We start from the raw sequence: 20,581 nt of genomic DNA, 5'->3' as shown, positions 1-20,581 counted from the left end.
TTCAATTACGGAAACCTAGACACTAGACAGCGCTGTTATGAGCAGGGCCGTCTTTAAGGCAGGGTAAAAGGGGCAGCTGCCCTGGGCCCTGTCATTGTTGTGGGGCCCAAAGCAGCTGCCTCATACTTACCAACTATCCCAGTTTTAATTCACTTCTCCCTTGAAGTTTTAGTCCCTTGCTGTGTCCTGATATCTCAGTGCGAAGTGCTGCTACTAATGCTGCCCAGCTCTGTCCTATTGTGTACAGATGACTCACCTGCAGACCCTGTGTTTACATGTAAATAACCGGCAGTTCATATGTAAATAGCAGTAGCATTCATATGTAAATAACTGCATAGATATTTAAATAAAGGCGGCATTCATATGCAGGAGATGATGTGCTGTAACCCCTATTAACCAATCAGTGAGCAGTATTACTGTCCAGTAATCTCTAGCAACCAATCAACAAGCATAAATTATGTGCTGTAACATCTAGCAACTAATCAGTGAGCCGTAATGTGTGATGTAACCTCTAGCAATCAGTCAGTAAGGGTAATGATACACCATAACCTCTGGCAACCAATCACAATCGCTTCCTGATCTAATACAGTAAACTGATTTTTAGCTGCTATTTATTGTATGTTTCAGAGCAGGTGGAGAGCAAAACTGCATGGGGGGGGGGGGGCGGCAAGAAAACATTTGCCCAGGGTCCAATCAATATTAAAGATGGCCCTAGTTATGAGTCATCCTAAACCCACCACTGTAGATTAACCAAGTCTCAAGTCAGGCACAGTGTGAGTAAAGCAGCTGATTCTCCACCTCTAAAACACTGTGCCCTGGGCGTCCGTGTGACCTACCCAAACCTGATCGAAACAATATCGGATAGCCAAAACCCTGTTAAGTAATTGAATTTAGGTATTTAGGCTTTGGGTACTTAGATCACAAATGGAGAAATGCGAAAAAAAATTAAAATATATATTTTTTTTTTTTACAAAAAACATTTAAAACTCATAGCATCATTAAGTCCTGGATATTGTAGTGCTGACAACTCATATATCCACCTGGTCTCATGCTGTAGGAGGATCTTATCATAATCACCTTTTCTCGGGCCAGGTGGAACATGTTCTAATGCATAAAAATGCATTTTCCTGCTGTCAAAATTATGGTTTATGCCAACATGGCAACTGATTGGGGTTTCCATGTGCTTTTTTGTTATGCGAGAGACATGGTCTCTGACACGACAAAAAAACAGTCTTTTTGTTTTGCCGATGTAAAAGGCATCACATTTGTATTGCATGATGTATACAACGCCAACCGACTGGCAATCAACAGAAAAGTTAGGTTTAGGCAATTAGGCAAAGTAATTGATCGAGCTGCATGTATATATTTGCAAAAATTGCATTTGTGGCAAGGGCACATGCCCTTATTGGATTCATTGGGTACCCCACCTGGGGGGTGTAATGGCTTTGCACCAACTTGTCCTTCAAGGATCTAGACCATCTGAATTCCCTTTTTAAGGGAAAAAGGCAAGCCAGCGGAGGGAGCGTGATGCTTTGGGCAATGTTCTGCTGGGAAACCTTGGGTCCTGCAATTCAGGTGTATGTTAATTGACATGTACGACCTACCTAAATATTGTTGCAGACCAAGTACAACCCTTCATGGAAACGGTATTCCCTGAAGGCAGTGGCCTCTTTCAGCAAGCAACTTGCTATGGGGCACAAGCAGGAAAGGAGGAAGTAAGGGGCGGCAAGGTGCAAGACCATTGCACAGAACAGACAACTATAGCATACCTTTCATTTTAATAAAAAGAAAAAAAAGAAAAAAGGCTTCATGACTTTAATCTTAGAAAAAATATGGTGACAACACAAATGTTTTATAAATCGACCATATAATCTTTATGGGAAGATTTTTGTTGAACTGAATGGTCTGAAAACAGGTTCTCCAAGCTTGTTCTTGGGTAAAATGCATGGGACAGGACTTCCTTTTGGCGTGTTAAGAACAATATTGTTTAATACAACACTGGAACACTTGGTGTGCAGCTCTGGTGCTGACACTCAACAGGCATGGCTAGGAGCTGTTGTGGGGCTTAGGAAAGGGAATAATTTCTTCAAACTCCTTGTCAGCTGTTGCGTAGGGTTCTTGAGTGCTTCAAAGTTTACATCCTTTGGGCAGAAGTGCCAAATCTCTCTCCATCCTAATCTTCGCTCTTACCCTCCCATTTTCTTACCCCTTTGCAAAGCCAAAAAGCTATGTGTATAGACCAGTAACCCACAAAAAACACTCCAATAATATCTCAGCGATTAGACTGCAATCTGATTGGCTGCTAGGGTTTACTGCACGTTAAACCTCTATACTGAATAAGAACATTACTATATGTTTAAAAATAGTTTTACAATTGAATAAACACATTAGCCACAAACATCTAAAAGATTCACACTTTTATTGAAATTAAGACATGAAGTACAAAGGAACAGTTATAAAATGGCCTCAGCCTCCTTGTAAATAAGAAGAAGAGGCAGATCACAGTGCAAAAAACAAACATAACAATTGCTCCAAACAATTAAAAAAACTGTTCAAAAATATGACCTCCTCCCCTATATCAAAGTATAAAAGTTGTACTTTCAGAATTCTGGTGTATGTAAAGGCTGTTCTATAAACGGCAACTGTAGAAGTGAACAATGGAGCACTTTGGGAGATGGGTTGCTAGGTGTGGCTTGATACAATAATAGAAACCATGGGACCCCATCTAAACATGCTGGAACACTGTTAGGGCCTTGTACACACAAGCCTTTAGTTTGTACAAGCGTAGAACACGTTCAGCAAGCCATTTAAAATCCTTTTCAAAATGTTCGACAAGTCAGGCAGCGCCATACAGTGTCAGTTTGGGAACGTTATGTCAGCCAGCTAGTGCTTCAACACAGCTTGAAAATTGTTGAAAGTCTATGGGCAGCTTGTTTAAATTCACACCAAGCACTCTGTTATGATCTGTGTTTAACATTCCCAAACTATTGCTAATGGGCAATATAATATCGGGGAAAGATGAAAAAAAAAATCTCTTTGCAGTGGGGTTACTTTGGGTATAGGGTGCTCATTTAGATATAGGATACTTGGAAAAAAGAAAGTTTTACTTACATAATACCCTGCACCTCCAACAGCAGGTGCTCTTCCTCTAGCCCTGCACTCCAGCAGTGGACTGTACCTTTGCATCCCCATATCCAGCGCAGGGCCACAAAACCTGCATTGTACTGGGTGAGGTGAGGGGCCTGCGACTGCTGGAGCATAGAAGGGAGAGTCTGTGGTGATCTGGCTAGCAGCACAGTGGGAGCATGCAGGAGAAGAGGATGGGGTAAGTAAATTTTTTTTACCTATACCCTAGATGACCATTTAACCCTTTCACTGCACATGTGGCCCCACTCCAAAGGAAGATTTTTTTTTTTTATTTCCCAAGAGTCAGCCCTAAAATGTTCAAGAAAGCTGCTTGAAGCTTGCAGATAGCTTTGTAAAAGATATGTAAAAGTTATGTGTACACTACACTAATACAAGCTGAAGATCATGTACAAATCCTAAAGGAAAACATCTGATCAGTGCCTCAGATGGAAGATGCATTTTCATAAATGAAAAAATTGTGCATTAATTCCATGATAGTAATCTTAAAAGTTGAACTTCTACCCTGGAACTAGTATGCAGCCTGTGTGTTGCGAAATGTTCACTTCCACCAGGGACTTCCACCACAGATGCTTTGCTTTCCTTTAGTTGGGGTGCCACAGGTTGCTCATGACTGCTTTGGTGCTTAAGATAAATTACGTACATGCAATTTGTTCATGAATTAAATAATTCTCAAAACACATCATGCATGTTTTTTCATGCTCCAAGCTGTATATTCACATCTGCTCAACAACCTAAAGACCTTTTATTTTTAAAAGAAGCTTATCTTACACTATGTACATTGCTAATACAGTTATTGGCATCAATGACCTCTTCCAAGTAACAGATGTGACCTTTAAGCTTGCTGGCATCCACTTTGTGATGAAGAAGCCATGTTCCCCATATCATCTTTTGGTGGTAAAGACTTATCAACCTATAGCTCTATGGTTTAGCCTGCGATACTGTGTATGTATGTATGTATATATATATATATATATATATATACACATATGGTCTACCCTCTTAATTAGAGAAGGAACCGGGGACATTGCCTGACATACCACAGATGTAAACATTCTAAAAGCTTATTCTTGTTTGCATGGGTCGGGGAGGGATTTTCTATATACAGTAAAATGGCTCAGTTTCCTGATAAGCTCAGGGCGAACGTAAACTAGTACAGATTAATTCCAAGCGAGAAAGTAGCAGAAAGATGCATTTCTGAGGACACTGCTCTTTTAGTGAAAAGACACTTGGGACTCTCAAACATGGGCAAAAGCTTGAAATAGACCATGGCAAAGAGGCGGGGTACACATGTGCCATTTTTATCCAGTTTTCCATTGACTGGAGATGTAGGCTGTGTTCACACTAGTGCAAACTGGATGCGGATTTTTCCATGCATCCAATTCGCATGACAGGATATTGTGACCGGCTCTCAACGGAGCCGGTTCACACATCTCCGGAGTGAACTGCATGGGGATCTGTGCGTCTTTGGCTCCGTTTCAGGTCCAAATTCAGGCAAAAAATACAGGCCTGATTCATCCCTGGAACAGAGAATAGGGACGCACCAGACCCCTGCTGTCAGCCGCATCCGTCTGCAGTGTGAACCCAGCCATAAGCATTATGGATCTGGTTATGATAACCAGGTTTTAATTGCATAGCAAATAGTAGCAACTATGAGGACACATCCATTTAAGAAAAATTCCTAAATATTCAACTTCTTTCACACTTTTACTCTAATTACCTCTATAAACTCTGGGACCCAATAAAGACAAATCAAAATTCGTTTTATTCTCTCCAATTTAAAACCACTCTGGGATAAAAGGGGTTCAAAATGTAAAAAAAAAAAAAAAAAAAAAAAAGAGTTCACACGCACACAAAAACAAAAAACTTTATGACCTAGAAAACCCACCCCTACTGACTTGTTAGAGGACCAGCCTCATTTGAACCCTTTCAGACCAGCAGAAGTGATATTACGCCAATTATGCATAGTACAGATTCTGGAAGCCACAACCCATTCTGAAACCATTGCACATACCCATACACTTTCTTAGAAAACAACATCTGATAAATCAGTCGAACACTTGCTAACTATAAATCACTTAAAGTGTAACATCAACCTTTCTAAAAAAACATACTTAGAATCGCAACAAAATTTACCATTTACCTGGGTACTTTTTTTTTTTTTTTGGACCGTTTGTGTGCTGTTCAACTAAATTCAATTGCAAGATGAATATGGTGTCTGAAAAGTTAATAAGAATCTCTTCCCTGGGGCTCCTAGAACAACTTTTCCTTCTGCCAACGTTAAGCAGATTGGTTATGAAAGCAAAAACACAACGTGATAGTTTGGCCGCATTAATAACCACTGAGCTGACTTTATTCATCCTGCAGGACTTCATTTTCAACAAGGAAAGTGTTTGTGTTGTATTCAAAACAGATGCAAAAAGTAGTATGATAAAATCCTTGCTATATGTAGTAGACTTTTTTTATAACACGTTAGGACATTTGACTTTACAGGAAGCCAGAAAAGGATTCTGGGCCCATCCTGATATTGCTCCTGGAAAGATGACCAACAGAATTATAGTATCCATCTATAGTACTCATAGCAGAGGAACTGCTAAGCAGATACAATTGTATGATATAAGCCTCACCAAATAGCTTGGCTGGATTTTAACCTCTCAAGTGGTTGCGTATACAGCAGGAAGGACAACCCTTATTATAAAGAGCAGGAGAGAGAAAAGTCAATATTACTTACCCTGAGCAGGGGGTGAAATTTTGGTATCGCCTATAAACCCCTATTTATCATCAGACATCCTATGAAATAACTTTTCACCTAATATTTTTTAAAGTGCGTATCCCCTCAAAATAAGGTGTAAACATGCAGAGTTTTGGACTCAAAAACAAACAAACCGTAGCTGGAACTGTGTAAAATGTCAGGTCACAAAATGAGAAGGGAACAAAAAAAAAAAAAAAATAGAGGCCCCAGGCTAAAACTTAAAGAAATGGTAGGCTTTTCTATACAGGTCACAGAATAAAATTGCCAAAGGGTTTTCACTGCACAGTTAAGTTAATTAATTTAACTTAACTATGCCTGCTATAACTAAAACATTCCACAATACGGAAAACAGGAAGCATTAAAATGGGTAAACAATGTAAACTCTTTCAGCTAAGTCAGGGGTCTTCAAACTATGGCCCTCCAGTTGTTCAGGAACTACAATTCCCGTCATGCCTAGTCATGTCTGAATATCAGTTTCTTACAATGCCTCATGGGACGTGTAGTTCAGCAACAGCTAGAAGGCCATAGTTTGAAGATTCCTGAGCAAAGTGATGGATATTGTAGTGATAGCAAATACAGTGATCTGTTGACACACAGCTGGGCAGCCATTTTGAAGATCCTGAGAAGATGTCCATCAGCGACATTCTGGTTAACTGCTACATTGAAAACAGTCTGGGGGAGCATGGTCTTCTACAAAATGGGCACCTTCGCTGCGGGCAATCAGTCGGTTAAGGCCGAAGAAGACATCTTGCGCAACTCCTCCCATGATCATTTGCCAAAACAGGTTGTAACAGATGTAAAAAGGTTGGCTTCTGCCCACACACAAATAAAAGAAATAAAACAGTATCACGGGACAACCTCTTGAGGGAGCAAAACATATGAAACATAAAACATTTAAATCAATAACTTAAAATATATAAAGCAAAGAATATAATACTCAGTTCAAGGTTTTTGTTTTTTTATAACAGGGTTAAAATGATCCTTAAATGTTCTGCACATCTGCAAGCGACTAGAAGCAGAAACAGAAGGTACAACTGGCACAAGCCAAAATGGGACCATTACTAAAGACCTCAAGTGCTGCTGGTCTGAAGGGGTTGCTGGAACAGATCCATACCAGCATTAACCCCGGGTTGCTGGTTTTGTGGATTTAAATGAGAAAATGTACACCTTTAAGTTTATGGTAGTGTTTCAAAGTCTTTAAAAAAAGCTTTTTGGCTTGCAGTGCATTTAATGCAGAAAACCCTTCTTGAACACTGACCCAAAACTCTGAAACCCAGAGGTAGCTTAGAGTTTCTTATCCATCCTCTTCTCTACTGCTTGCAGTAAAAGTTCTGAGTATTGCTGCAACAGGGCAAGAGTCTTATCATCCCCCAGGTGCTGAGAGCCATTAGCAGCTGAAGCATCATCATCCACCTGAAGTTCAAGGTTTTCTCTGTACTCCTCTAGTTGCGGAGATGAACCGTCGCCTATATCCGTTTGACTCTCTTGTAAGGAATCCAACTCTCTCTTCACAATGCCAAAGGTTTCCGTCAGAAGGCCTGCCATCTTGCATCGGTCCTGAGTTGTTTTATGGTCAGCGGTTGTCACCTGTGGGAAGCAAAAAAAAACATATACATTTTATATAGGATTCATCTAGATTTTTTAGCGCTGTAAAAGGTCAACATCAGACCAAAGTGATTTTATTATTTTGTATGACGTGGGGAAGGGTTTCAAAGTGTGAAATTTTATTGATGTCCGTGATACCAGTTAAGAAAATTTCTCAATTCTTATTAGCCAGAGATAGCGACTAAGAGCAGGAAAGGAAGAAAAACTTCCCCAATGGGCCTCCACAGAGCAATAACCACACAGCAAAGGTTCTAATCCTTCTCTGCTCTACACAAAACTCAAAGAAATGATTTTGATTGGATATAAACTTTGGATTATTATAAATTATTCATGATTATTACATTATTGCTATGTTATTTGAAGTTACATGCATTATGTATTTCTACAACAATACAAAAATGTGAGAGGAAACAGAGAACAGTGACCTACCGATCGATAGAGACTGAGGGCTCTCCTTAAGCTGTCCTGTAATTCTGAAGCAATTATTTCACACTGTTGAAAGCTGACTGGTTGTGCTGAAAAATAGAAAAAAGCAATGAGTGTTATTATATATTTTCAACAGTCTATAATGCTAATCTATGCACAACGTAACTAGAAAATTATATATATATATATATATATATATATATATATATATATATATATATATATATATATATATATATATATATATACACATATACACACACACACACACACACACACACACACACACACATACATATATATACATATATATATATATATATATTTATTATATATATATATATACACATAGGGGAAAAAACATGAAAGGGTCTGTCTACCAGAGATGCATACTTTAGCTCTCAACAGTCGCTGGCAGGCTGTATCATACTGTCATCTCGGGCATCTTAAGGCTAGTGCATATGGTTTTGAAATGTGTTTTGTGCATTCACACTCATTTCCATAGAGGAATAAAAGGAAAGCACAAACTGATCTCTATATGTACTAAGAGTAACTGTGCTTTGCTCATGCAGGGAAAAGCAAAAGGTTCACTTTAAATGTTGGGCCACCCAACTGCACATACTTAACTGCGCTTCACTCCCCTGAAAATGTATACACCCCCACGAACAGAGAGAAACACTGATACTTTTGGGTATAAAGGATCAAGTAAATAACTCCCCTTCCTCCAACAAGACAGCACTGCTGCTTAATAATTGTTACTCAGGCACCAGCACTGTCACATCATATGGGGGGTGGGGAGATTCTCCCCAGCTCTCCGAGTTAGAATTGACTGGGCCAAATATCGAGCGATTCAATTGAAACTGGACTACATTTGGCCCGATTGTATGGCAGCTGGTCCAACGTCCGGCTTTTGTTTAAGGGGCATGACTGAAAAGGCTCTGCCAATCGGCTTCCGATGCGCAGAATGGTGTGTTCGTCCCCCTGTCAGAACACAATAGCTTAGCGGGGGGAGATCGCTGTATTAACATCGAAAACTTATTACAGAGGCACCTCCCGAGCTCTTAGTTTTGTTTTTTTGTTCAGCCCGTTGGGTTGAACATAAAAAAAAAAAACTTCTAGTGTGTACCAGGCTTTAAAGTTTACACAGGGCTTCTTCTCTGTGCTCCCAGCAGCAAATAGAACTGCAGGGGGGTGAAGAGACGCCAAGTACAAGAGGATTAAGAATTCGGCTTTAAAGTGGACCCGTTTCAATCTGCATGGTCAGAGCACATGTTCACTCTAAATTATCTCAAAGGCCTTAAAGTGGCTGTACAACCAACTTTGACCTACAGGTAAGCCTAAATTAAGGCTTACCTGTAGGTCCAAGAAATATCTCCTAAACCTACACGGTTTAGGAGATATTTGCCGAAAGACAGGCACCGCTGTCTACAGCGCATGCGCCGTAGACAGTGGCGCCCAGGCGCACTGAGCGTGCCGCTGTCAACGGCAATATGGCGCGAGTGGCGGCTCCCGTGCGCATGCACGGGAGTGATGTCATTGCAGCTTCGTCGAATGACAGCGGCGGGGTGGTAAGACCCACTGAGAAGATGGATGCTCCGGACTACAGGGGACATCGGTGACTTCACTGGCTCCTGTGTCAGGTAAGTGACACATAATGGACTACTATGTGATGCATAGTAGTCCATTATGCTTTACCTTTGCAGGGAATCAAAGAGGAAGCAAACCCATCAGGGTTTACTTCCTCTTTAAGTGGGGTCCTGCTCTCCTTGTTGGACTTTTCACATATTTACCATTACATAGAATGCAGTAGAAAGAGTGAATTACCACCATGAAATAATTAGGGTGAGGGGGGACTTTTGTCAGTCTTGAGGAGTCGATTTCTACTCTTCAAGAAATATAAGAAGTCACGCTCAAATTCAGCCCAGCACTATCCACTTGTAAATAAAATATTTTTGGTGACATAACCTTTTAGCAGTTTGACAGGTGGGCACATTTCCACCACTTACAATGTACTTCTTTCCATAAGTTTGGTCACTTTATTTCAAGTAAATTTGACTTACTGAATTTTTCCCCCTATTTTAACTGTCAGAGCTGCCCACAGGGCTGCCAGCTACAATAATCCTATAGAAGAAGTGTGCACACACATACACTTGAGACCCAACAGCTGTGCAATACATCTTCTGCAAGTACATGCACAAAGCCTTCTACTAAAAACATAAGACAATATTATGACACAATGATAACAGAACGAAACAAACCATTAGACAGATATGATGAAAACACACAGTGAGAACTGGAGCCAGTTATAAAAACACTATAAATGAAGAAAGCGTCTGATTAGAAAACATTAATCAGTTTTTTAGTAAGGATGCTAGATAAAGTGGAACTTTACCCATAACAGCTGGATAAAATAATGTTCTTTAGCAAGGAACGTACATTCCAATATTTAATAATTATGCTACCAAAATGAGCGTGTGCTGTAAATTGCCTACAGTTTCTTCTTGCTGGAGGCTGCTATTTTGCTTAAGTTCAGAGCCCCTAAACAGCAGTGAATCTTTAGGCTGTCAACAGATCGGCCTCTACAAATTTGGCACAGTGCCTAAAAATAAAGAGCAACTGAACATGTGCAGAACAGGACGAGTCAGTGTATTACTACATTTTAAACAGTATACAATAACATCTTTAATGTTTTACATAACTACAGTGCCTTGAAAAAGTATTCATACCCCTTGACATGTTCCACGTCATCTTACAACCAAAAACAAACATTTTATGTGACAGACCAACACAAAGTGGCACATAATTGTCAAGGGGAAGGAAAAAAATAATTGAAAATCAACTATCTGAAAAGTGTGACATGCATTGGTATTCAGCCCCCTTTACTCCGATACCCCTAACTAAAATCTAGTGGAACTAATTGCCTTCAGAAATCACCTAATTAGTAAGTAGAGTCCACCTGTGTGTAATTTAATATCAGCATAAATACAGCTGTTTTGTGAAGCCCTCAAATGTTTGTTAGAGAACCTTAGTGAACAAACAGCATAATGAAGGCCAAGGAACACACCAGACAGGTCAGGGATAAAGTTGAGGAGAAGTTTAAAGCAGGGTTAGATTATAAAAAAAAAAATATCCCAAGCTTTTAACATCACATGGAGCACGGTTCAATCCATTATCCAAAAATGGAAAAAAAAACAAAAGCATAAAGAGTATGGGACAACTGCAAACCTACCAAGACATGACCGTCCACCTAAAGTGACAGGCCGGGCAGGGAGACTATTAATCAGAGAAGCAGCCAAGAGCCCCATGGTAACTCTGAAGGAGCTGCATAGATCCACAGCTCAGGTGGGCGAATCTATTAGTTGTGCACTCCACAAATCTGGCCTTTATGGAAGAGTGGCAAGAAGAAAGCCATAAGAAGTCCTGTTTACAGCTTGCGAGAAGCCATGTGGGGGATACAGCAAATGTGGAAGAAGGTGCTCTGGTCAGATAAGATTTTTTTTTTTTAACTTTTTGTCCTAAAAGCAAAATGCTATGCGTGGTAGAAAACTAACAGTGCACATCACCCTGGTGTGGTGGTATCATCATGTTCTGAGAATGCTTTTTTCAGCAGGGACAGGGAAGCTGGTCAGAGTTGATGGGAAGATGGATGGAGCCAAATACAGGGCAATCTTAGAAGAAAACCTGTTGGAGTCTTCAAAAGACTTGAGACTGGGGCGGAGGTTCATCTTCCAGCAGGACAACAACCCTAAACATACGGCCAGAGCTACAATGGAATGGTTTAGATGAAAGCATATTCATGTGTTAGAATGGCCCTGTCAAAGTCCAGACCTAAAGCCATTTGAAAATCTGTGGCAAGACTTTAAAATCGCTGTTCACAGATGCTCTCCATCAAATCTGGCAGAGCTTGAGCTACTTTGCTAAGGAGAATAGACAAAAATGTCTCTCTAGATGTGCAAAGCTGGTAAAGACATACCCAAAAAGACTTGCAACTGTAATTGCAGTGAAAGGTGGTTCTACAAAATAGTGACTCAGGGGGTCTGAATACAAATGCAAGCCACACTTTCACATATTTGTAAAAAAAAAAAAAAAAAAAATGGAAAACCATTTATCAGTTTCCTTCCACGTCACAATTATGTGCCAATTTGTGTTGGTCTATCACATAAAATGAATTTACATTTTTGATTGTAACATGACAAAATGTGGAAAATTTCAAGGGGTATGAATACTTTTTCAAGGCACTGTATACCTGCAAAAGGGGCCATCCTGAAGTGATCTAACAAAATTAAATTTTCTGACTAAAGTTCCACTTTAAGCTGATAGTATGTATATATTATTGGCACAAACATCACACTTGGATAACAGGTCGGGAATGCCCTAATAAATACAAAACTGTGGAAAAAGTAATCCAATATCCCAAAGTTAACCAAGGAAATAAAGAGATATTAAAATCACACGCCTCACCATTTTTGGGATGGCTTATGGAACAAGACAGGTGTGAACAGGACGAAACAGGCCAGAGACTGGACGAAGAAAGATGAGATGGAGCTGGGAGGTCACCCACACAAATAGGAGACAGAAAGGGAGATACCACCAGGGGTGGACCTCTTTGCCCACCTGAGTTCAGAGTTGATGCTGCATTGAGTGAGGGAGATCTGGGTCTAATGGTTTCAACAGGACATAGTCCTGAATGATTGTCTGGAGTGTGGCCAATCGTAGAAGCTCTACCTCTTGTGATAGGTTTAATGATGTCTGAGCTGAAGTCTATTTTGTCTTGAGTTGGGTTCATCTTGGTGTTAATGGGGCTGACCTCTTCAGGACTCCCTTTCGTATAAACAGGGCTTTCTAACAGACCTTGCACACTTCCTCCAGACACTTGATTGTCAGTACGACAAGCTAATTCTGTAAAAGATAATCTAGGTTTCCAGCTACACCCTGGTGATTTAGGTGATCTTGGAGACTCCATATCCAATGTGCTTCTGCTTCTATTAAAGGAAAGCAATGGTCGATCAGGTAGAGGTTTTCCAATATCCAAAGTCAAATGTGCCCGGTTCTTTGACTGAAATGTCTTTGGTGAAGAGTTGTTTGCACTAGGCTGCAAAAGAGGTTTAAAAGCTACATTGTCCTTTATTGCTGGATTGCTCTTCTCAGCATCTATGTTAGATACAGTGCCCACATCTGCTTCACAAAGGATTTGCTTTCCATCTGAACCAACTAATGGCTCCTGTGTGTCCCCAAGGTTTAAGTTTTCTCCAACAGAGACACTCCTGGAGATCTTGGCCATTGAACTTGTTGTTGGGTTCATGTAGGACCTGCCTCTAGATGATTTTACATCCTTGACCTGGAAGGGTGAAGGCTGACACTCCACTTTCATCAGTGTAGCTGGCAAGGTCCGGCGATGACTGGCTTTCTGCTCCTTTTCTGCTGCAGTCTGAGTTTGAGGACGCATTTTTACTGCAAATATATTAGAGCAAAAAAGAAACGTTATTAACCAATTAACGACCGCCCTATTGTAGCTTTACCGCTACAGGGCGGCCGCTGTGTGCAGAATCATGTATATATATACACACGCGATTATGCACTTCCAGGTAGGGGGCGTGCCCCGCTTCTGCTGCAATTAGCCAAGCAGAAGCCAATGAGTGAGTGCTGGCCAATGGATGACCGCTGGCAACCGCTGATCAGCGAGAAGACACACTGGACGGAGCTCTGCATATGTAAATAATGCAGCGCTCCGTCCTGTCAGTGGGCATGTGTTGGATTTTGTTTCTCTGCGAAGCAAGGAATAAAATCCAGCACATCACTTAGTGAAAACAGCACACTGTAAATCTTCCAGCGGTCAAGGGGTTAAAGAAACCATATTTTTTTTATCAACATTTAGCTGTCCCTGTTGCATGATTAAAGCGATATTAAACCCCAAATCAAACCTGCCAATCATTAGATATGGTGGCTACATGACTTTTCCTTTTTTTTAGGCTTTTTTTTCCCTCCGTTTTCACCTGGTGATCTGGCCAGTAATACACTTTGGGGTTCATTTATTAAAACTGGAGAAGGCAAAATCTGGTGCAGCTCTGCAGAGAAACCAATCGGCTTCCTTTTTTTTTTGCCAAAGCAGTGCCTACATTCTGAACAAAGGAGCAACAGAGACACTTTTGGACGATGGCATTGTTAGTCTCAAGGGAGGGTAGTGTTAGATATACTATCAAATTTAGATACACTAAAAAGGTTGAAGCCAAACTCCAGCTAACACTTTATAAGCAGTTACAGCAGTTTTTTTCTCCATTTGGGATAAAGGTTCAACATAAATAAAACTACCATGTAAGCACCCCTGTCAGTGGTAAATAATGTCTCACCGTTCTGTTGTTTTTCAACAGAACAAGCTGTTCTGCAGGTGTAACAGACTTACTGGCCAGATCACCAAGTGAAAATAAAGGAGAGAAAGCCTAAAAAGAAAGCGAATGTAGCCACCGCATCTAAGAATTGGTAAGCTGCAATATAATAAATATTTGCTTTCAGGTTTAATCACACTTTAAGTGTTCATATATTGGGCATTTAAATGAAAGCAGCACAGTAAAGATTTCTTAAAAGGTAAAGAGGGGATGGACATAATCATTAGTGTTGATGCATTCTAGGCTTTAAAAAAAAAAAAAAAAAACACTCACTCTTTACCAACCACTGGTCCTGCTGCCTGGTGACATATGCTTTCTAAGTTACCATATGTGGAAATGCAATGTTACATGACAGAATTTGATCCAAAAGGCACTATATTTGACCTCTTCCTTTGAGAATGCTAGTTCCTTGGCTGCCAGTATGATGCTTTGACTTCAATGCTGTCCAAGCCGCTGATGTGGAACAAGTATAGCAATACGTTATTATGACGCTCGTTTACATTATGCTTGTACCCGGACTGTGACTGAAACATACTCAAGTCATACACAGTCAGGCAACTAGTATTTTTAGGTGTTCTGTAATACTTTTAAAAGTAAGGGCAGCCGATGCTGAAGCAATGTGTAAAAATCACTGTATTCCACACCCAGTTTTACAGACCCAATCTTAAAATTCTATACAAACTACTTTGAGGTTGCAATTACCTCCAGGTGTATTTGTATTATCAATTCTCCATGAACGGATAGACTAGAACCCCTGCCAGGAGGAGCTGGAAGAGGACAGCAAAAGTTCCTTAGACTTTGGAGTATCAGTGGTAGGGGGCACTGGGTTCAGGGATGTTTATGACTCACAACCCTTCTACTATCACCATACACATAAAGCAAAGTATCTGGAAGTAACTTGGTTTGTAGTTTACTACAGCATAGTGTAGAAGATGCCTCCATATGCGATTAGAAATGTAACCAAATTACCCTATTTTTACCTTATTTTTCATATTGACAATTCTTTCTTAGCAAACCAATACATGTTGAAAACCTTAGAAAGAACATCTCATTCTTCTTAAGGCATTTGTATTTGGGTGTTTACCTTCATGCACAAGATCATGTACAGACTGTGTCTTCCTCATGTTTGACACCACCGGGGAAAACGGCCCTACTTTTCCCATCTTGATTTCTGCTGGCTGTTTCCGCTTTCTCTGATAGGTTGGTTTAAAAGGGCTTGAACCTTCTTGATCTGCTATGTTGCGATTTCTTGCTTGATAGTCAGATCCATTGGCTTGTGCCGTGTACAGAAATGGGTTCTGGTTATTACAGTCTGGACTGACCTCCTGATCAGACATTTCTGTGGCACAAACTCCAGGCTGGTTCCTAAGAAAAAAATAAATAAAAATTGAATTTACAACCAAATAATAATACAAAACTGTGTGACCAGATGAAAAAAATAAAAATAAAATAAAAAGGTTATTTAGCCCTATAAAGGGAAAAAAAATGAAGTTAAAAATATTAACCACCAACAGGACCCTTTTGGAAAGCCCACTGCAGCTGAACCGACTCCATTAAGAACCCATCACACTCGCATTTAATGCGAAAAGGATGCGTCGAGAAATGCATCCAATTCGGACATATGTGAACCCAGCCTAAGACATGAATGGCTAAATGCAGCAGTACTCTGGTATTCACGTTAGTGGTTAATATTTTTAAATCTTATTTTTTTTCCCTTTATAGGGCTAAATAACCTTTTTATTTGAAAAAGAGGACATTTACTGGAAATTATTTTTTACATTTTGGTTCCTCCAGAAAACCCCTGTCATGGTGTGACAAAAATGACCCATATGAGTCAATATAGTCTGAGAGGCAATAGAAATGTGAACAGATTGCTGGAGGACATTTCCTTTGCAGCCTTGATGTGAAGGTCCAGTTGGGACGTTCACAACTCTAGACCTTAAACCTTCACCCTCTTCCGCTACCACCTATTTTTTAGTCAACAACGTCCTACCCAACCTCCCCACACACGTCAGCCGCCTTAGGCGAATGACGCACACACTGCGATCTGCATGTTACATATCCCAGGAGGCATAGCCTTTCATTCAGAAAAGGAGGAGGGGGCAGGCCTATCAGTGAGAGGCCCACCCACTGAACCAAGAAGAAGTAGCGGGCCTCACGATGACATCAGAAAACATGGAGCTCTTGCTGGGCATGAGAGGATCCCAGCGTGACATAGCTGGATGTGCGATTATCTAAATTATTCAGATTCTACCTTAAGGTATGGAGGCGTGAAATATAATTTTAATAATTGCTATATTATATATAGTGTGTATATATATATATATATATATATATATATATATATATATTATGATTCTGAATATCATTTATATTTATTTATATCACTCTTCAAAGTTAATTAGGCTTGGGTGGAGGCATTCTTGAAACTACTCTAAACTTTTTTTTTTCTCTTACTCTTAATATCCTTAAGTGCCCTAAGGGTGGCAGATAGCCAATGAGCTGACTAAAGGATTAAAGTTCACCTTTAAAAAAGAAAAAATACATACACATCTTTTTTTCAGGTAGAAAAAAATAAAAACATGCATTTTTTTTTTTTTTACTAGGAGCATGTAAAGCATTGCACCCATGATCAGCAGATTGTGGGTGTCATGCAGGCCTCCTGCAGGCTGTCAGTGGACCACATACAAGCAGACAATTACACACTGACAGGAAGAGATAATGAACTACCAGAGTGCTCAATGGCACCATGGTGGTTTATTGAAAACTAAAATGTCGACAGCCGCAAAAGCTGTCGGTACTTGTAGCTCTCCCATTCACAGAACTCTGTGAATAAATGATGTGGCTGGGTGGGAAGAAAATCCCCAGCTTGCTGTCACTAGATTCCTGCTGTAGCCACTGGCCCTATTCACTATAATGACAGGTCACTGGGGGCTGCAGGTATTGCAGCTTTCCGCACAACTAGCAATTACTTATGGTGTTCGTTGGCTGTGCAGAGAGCTGCAGGTGATACGTACAGCTGGCTACAGAAGTGATTAGCTATAAGCAGCCATACTCTATACTCTGGTATATGCTGATGCTTTCATGCATGCACGTATGATGTATTACCTGGATGCAGAAATTCTGCATTTGAGGATTATATCATACGCGCATGTGTGTGTTTACACCAATGAATGAAAGCATCTGCATATACCACAGTACTGCTGCATGTGTGAATTGGGTGCATTTTTCACCGCATTCTATTAACATGAAATGCGAGTGTGACCGGGACGGCCGCAGTGTGCTTTCCAAAAGGCTCCGGTGCGTTTTTGGGTCCGGTTCAGGTGAAAATTCAGGCAAAGATTAGGACCTGAATCGCATCTGAACCAGTGAACAGAAACGCACTGGACCCCAGCCTGGAAACCATGGCCAAACATATGTGAACCTGACTTAAGTCTGGGTGTATGTGCCACCTGCGACTCCCTGGGTAGGGGGAAAAACAAAAGCTTGGATTTTGGGCTACTGTAGATTTTAAGCGACAAACTGTACATGTGCACGAGGCCTATAATCAACAACATGTAGCCATTTACTCATTCATGAATTTTGTTTTTGCTACCAAGAAAAAAATGCTACATACTTGGTGGTGCTAAAACATGGCCTACTCTTTCAGGACCTGCTAATCTTTCAGTGTCTAAGCCTTTCTATGAAGGTCCAGCTGGTCCTGATGAGGGGGAGGAGACTAGGGAGGGTGCGTCTCCACACCTAGGTGTGCGGATGTGGATCGGCTCCCCCTGTGCTGCTTCGATGCTGCAGCAATGCCGGGCTTGAAGGTAGCTATGGCGGTGCTGCGTTAGCCTCTCCCTGCTCCCCCACTGCTCCTTATCCCAGGGTGCCCGAAGCTTGGGTCGCATACCTTACCACACCTAAGGTGCCGCTGTCTCCCGGAAACCCTGCGTGGAAGTGAGTAACGTTGTCGTGGTGACGGACGGAACGGGACGAGCGGTGCCGAGCCTGCTACGAGGTCGGACTGTGAAGGCACGGAGTCTCGAGCGGATCACTAAAGGAATGAAACGGCGGTGTCTGGCGCCCTCTGGCGGTGAAGGAAGGAGATAGTAGTAAGAGGAGCCCTCGTTTCGTTTTGTAATGAATGTGTGCCTGAGCAGAGGCTGAAAACTACAGGAGCAGGTATGGAATTATGAATATATATATATACCTGAAAGACTGTTACAAAGCGATCCCAGACAGAGGAGGAGAGAGAAAAAACAGCATTAATGTGGAATAGAAAGAAGCAGTGATGTACTGGAGAATTCTCTTGCTTTATCTCCTATCTCGAATGTATGGCTAAATGTTAAAGGCTAATAAATAGCTTCATCTTAAACGCTGGAAAAACAGTTTGGTAATAGATATCGATTCCCCAATAAAACTGTGCTGTGTTGTGGGGTTCTGAAGCGAGCAATTCAGCAGTGCAACCCAAGAAAAATTAATTATATGGCTAACTGTTACATTTTAATACAGTGAATAAGAGGGACGTGGAATGGGGCAAAGAGACACTTGATTGGTGCTCATTTCTGTTTCCTTTTTGTATGGCACTTTCTTTTGCAAAGGATGGCTGCAATCAGGTTAATACGTCCAACAAGAATATCGGTATAAACGACCGTATTGCAACACACTACTGAAGAGTAAATGGCTCATAAATGGTCCGTTAATAGGAGGAAAGTCTACAGAGTGCGGACACTAGGTGCTTGATAAATACCAGTCTAGTCCTATGCTGCAGGAAATAACCAGTTTAAAATCATTTTGATAACAGGTCCCGCAGTGATACACGAGACCTGTGCCAGGGCATGAAATTATATACAAAAGTATATTATAGACTATAAGTAGTCAAATAGAGCCTGAGGTGTGACACAATACTCTAGGGGGTCTAGCGGATAAAAATCCAGAAAACGAAGGGGAAGACGCCTAAGACAGGAACAAGCCTGGTAGTGAGTCCCGGCCCCATGAACAAATTTGTTACACAAACGGGGGGCGTAGAGAAACCACAACAACAAGAAAAGCAATTGCAAACAAGAAGTTCCCAAGCAGAAAATAAGGACAAAAAGGACAAAGAAAGGAGGGAAAGAAAGAAAACAACTTCAAAACAACTCCCCACAAGCCCAAGAGAGTATGCCGGAAGTGGAGATGGATCAGTCAGTTGATTTGAACCATGAAACTGATTAAATACAGCCCACACAGTTGCACTCGTTACAGGAAGAAAATCCCTCAGCATTACCTACAAAAATAGAAATAATTTCAATGTTTGCAGCACTGGAAAACTCCACTCAGAGTGCATAAGAACCTTGCGCACGTTTTGGATCGTGTAGAGGAGATGGAAAAAAAAGTGGAGAAAGAAGCAAATATAATAAAGAAATTAGAAGTTGAAATAATTTCTTTAAAAAAAGGTCAACAAGAGCAAGCCTACAAAATAGAGGATCAGGAAAATAGGGAAAGAAAGAAAAACATAAGAATACGCGGTGTCCCGGATACTGAACAGCAAGAAGATCTAACAGAAATAATAAAACGGATATGTAATCCATTGATGAATAAAGAAACAACTAATCCAATAAATATTGAAAGGTTATACCGCCTAAGAAAACCAAAACAACTTTCGCAAGATATCCCACGAGACATAATAGTGCGTTTCCAGCAAGAAGAGGTTAAGAACCTACTCTGGAAAAATATAAGCGTTAAAACGCCAATTATATATGAAGGAAAGGAAATACAGATATTTCAAGATTTAGCTCCAGACACCATGAAAAGAAGAAGAGTCTTAAAACCGCTCTTGTCAGTTCTGAAGGAGAATGGGGTGCAGTACAACTGGGGGTTCCCTGCATGCCTTATTGGCAGGAAGAACGGATGGACTGAGAGACTAAGATATATAGAGGACGTACCAGAATTTTGTAAAATATTTGATATCCCGGTCCCAGTGATGGGGGTGTAGTGGGGGGCGGGAGGGGGGGGGGGGGCGGGGGGGAGACGGCCAGGGGGTGAGTGAATCCTTTTCCCTCTCTGGCATGGGAGGGATAGGAATATTGATAGTAGTCGTCAGGCCGAACTATAGGAATTATGGGAATACGCCCCCTGGTCGTTTTCGCCTCGCGTCCCCCCTCCCTCCTTGCCCTCCCCCCTTCTATTATGGGGGGGAAGGGAGGGGAGCGGTGTGGGGGAGAGCGAGGTTCTCTGGGCATGTTTAGTATTCACCTCGTAAGTGATAGGCGAGATGGACGGTGACGCGCCCAAACAGAACTCCACCCTG

At 41.0% G+C, this 20,581-nt stretch overlaps 1 protein-coding gene across 4 annotated transcripts in view; it reads right to left on the bottom strand.

Moving 5' to 3' along the window:
- Nucleotides 1–2,402: 2,402 nt before the first annotated feature.
- The window catches only part of MAPKBP1 (mitogen-activated protein kinase binding protein 1), a 253,694-nt gene continuing 235,515 nt past the window's right edge, over nucleotides 2,403–20,581 (bottom strand). For 3 of the 4 annotated variants that reach the window (XM_077464526.1, XM_077464528.1, XM_077464527.1), the window contains 4 exons: nucleotides 15,395–15,675; nucleotides 12,542–13,378; nucleotides 7,931–8,016; nucleotides 2,403–7,483 (listed from right to left, as the gene is read on the bottom strand). In XM_077464526.1, coding sequence (XP_077320652.1) covers nucleotides 7,181–7,483; nucleotides 7,931–8,016; nucleotides 12,542–13,378; nucleotides 15,395–15,675 — 1,507 coding nt within the window. In that variant the 3' untranslated portion in view covers nucleotides 2,403–7,180. The remainder of the gene's footprint in view (nucleotides 7,484–7,930; nucleotides 8,017–12,541; nucleotides 13,379–15,394; nucleotides 15,676–20,581) is intronic. The other variant, XM_077464529.1, reaches the window with a different exon arrangement.

This window comes from Lithobates pipiens, unplaced genomic scaffold (assembly GCF_037356315.1).
Source record: "Lithobates pipiens isolate NorthernLeopardFrog02 unplaced genomic scaffold, aLitPip1_a1.2 Scaffold_30, whole genome shotgun sequence".
Classification (NCBI taxonomy): Eukaryota; Metazoa; Chordata; class Amphibia; order Anura; family Ranidae; genus Lithobates; species Lithobates pipiens.
Note: the sequence above shows the minus strand (reverse complement) of the source record. Positions and strands in the feature narration are given on the sequence as shown.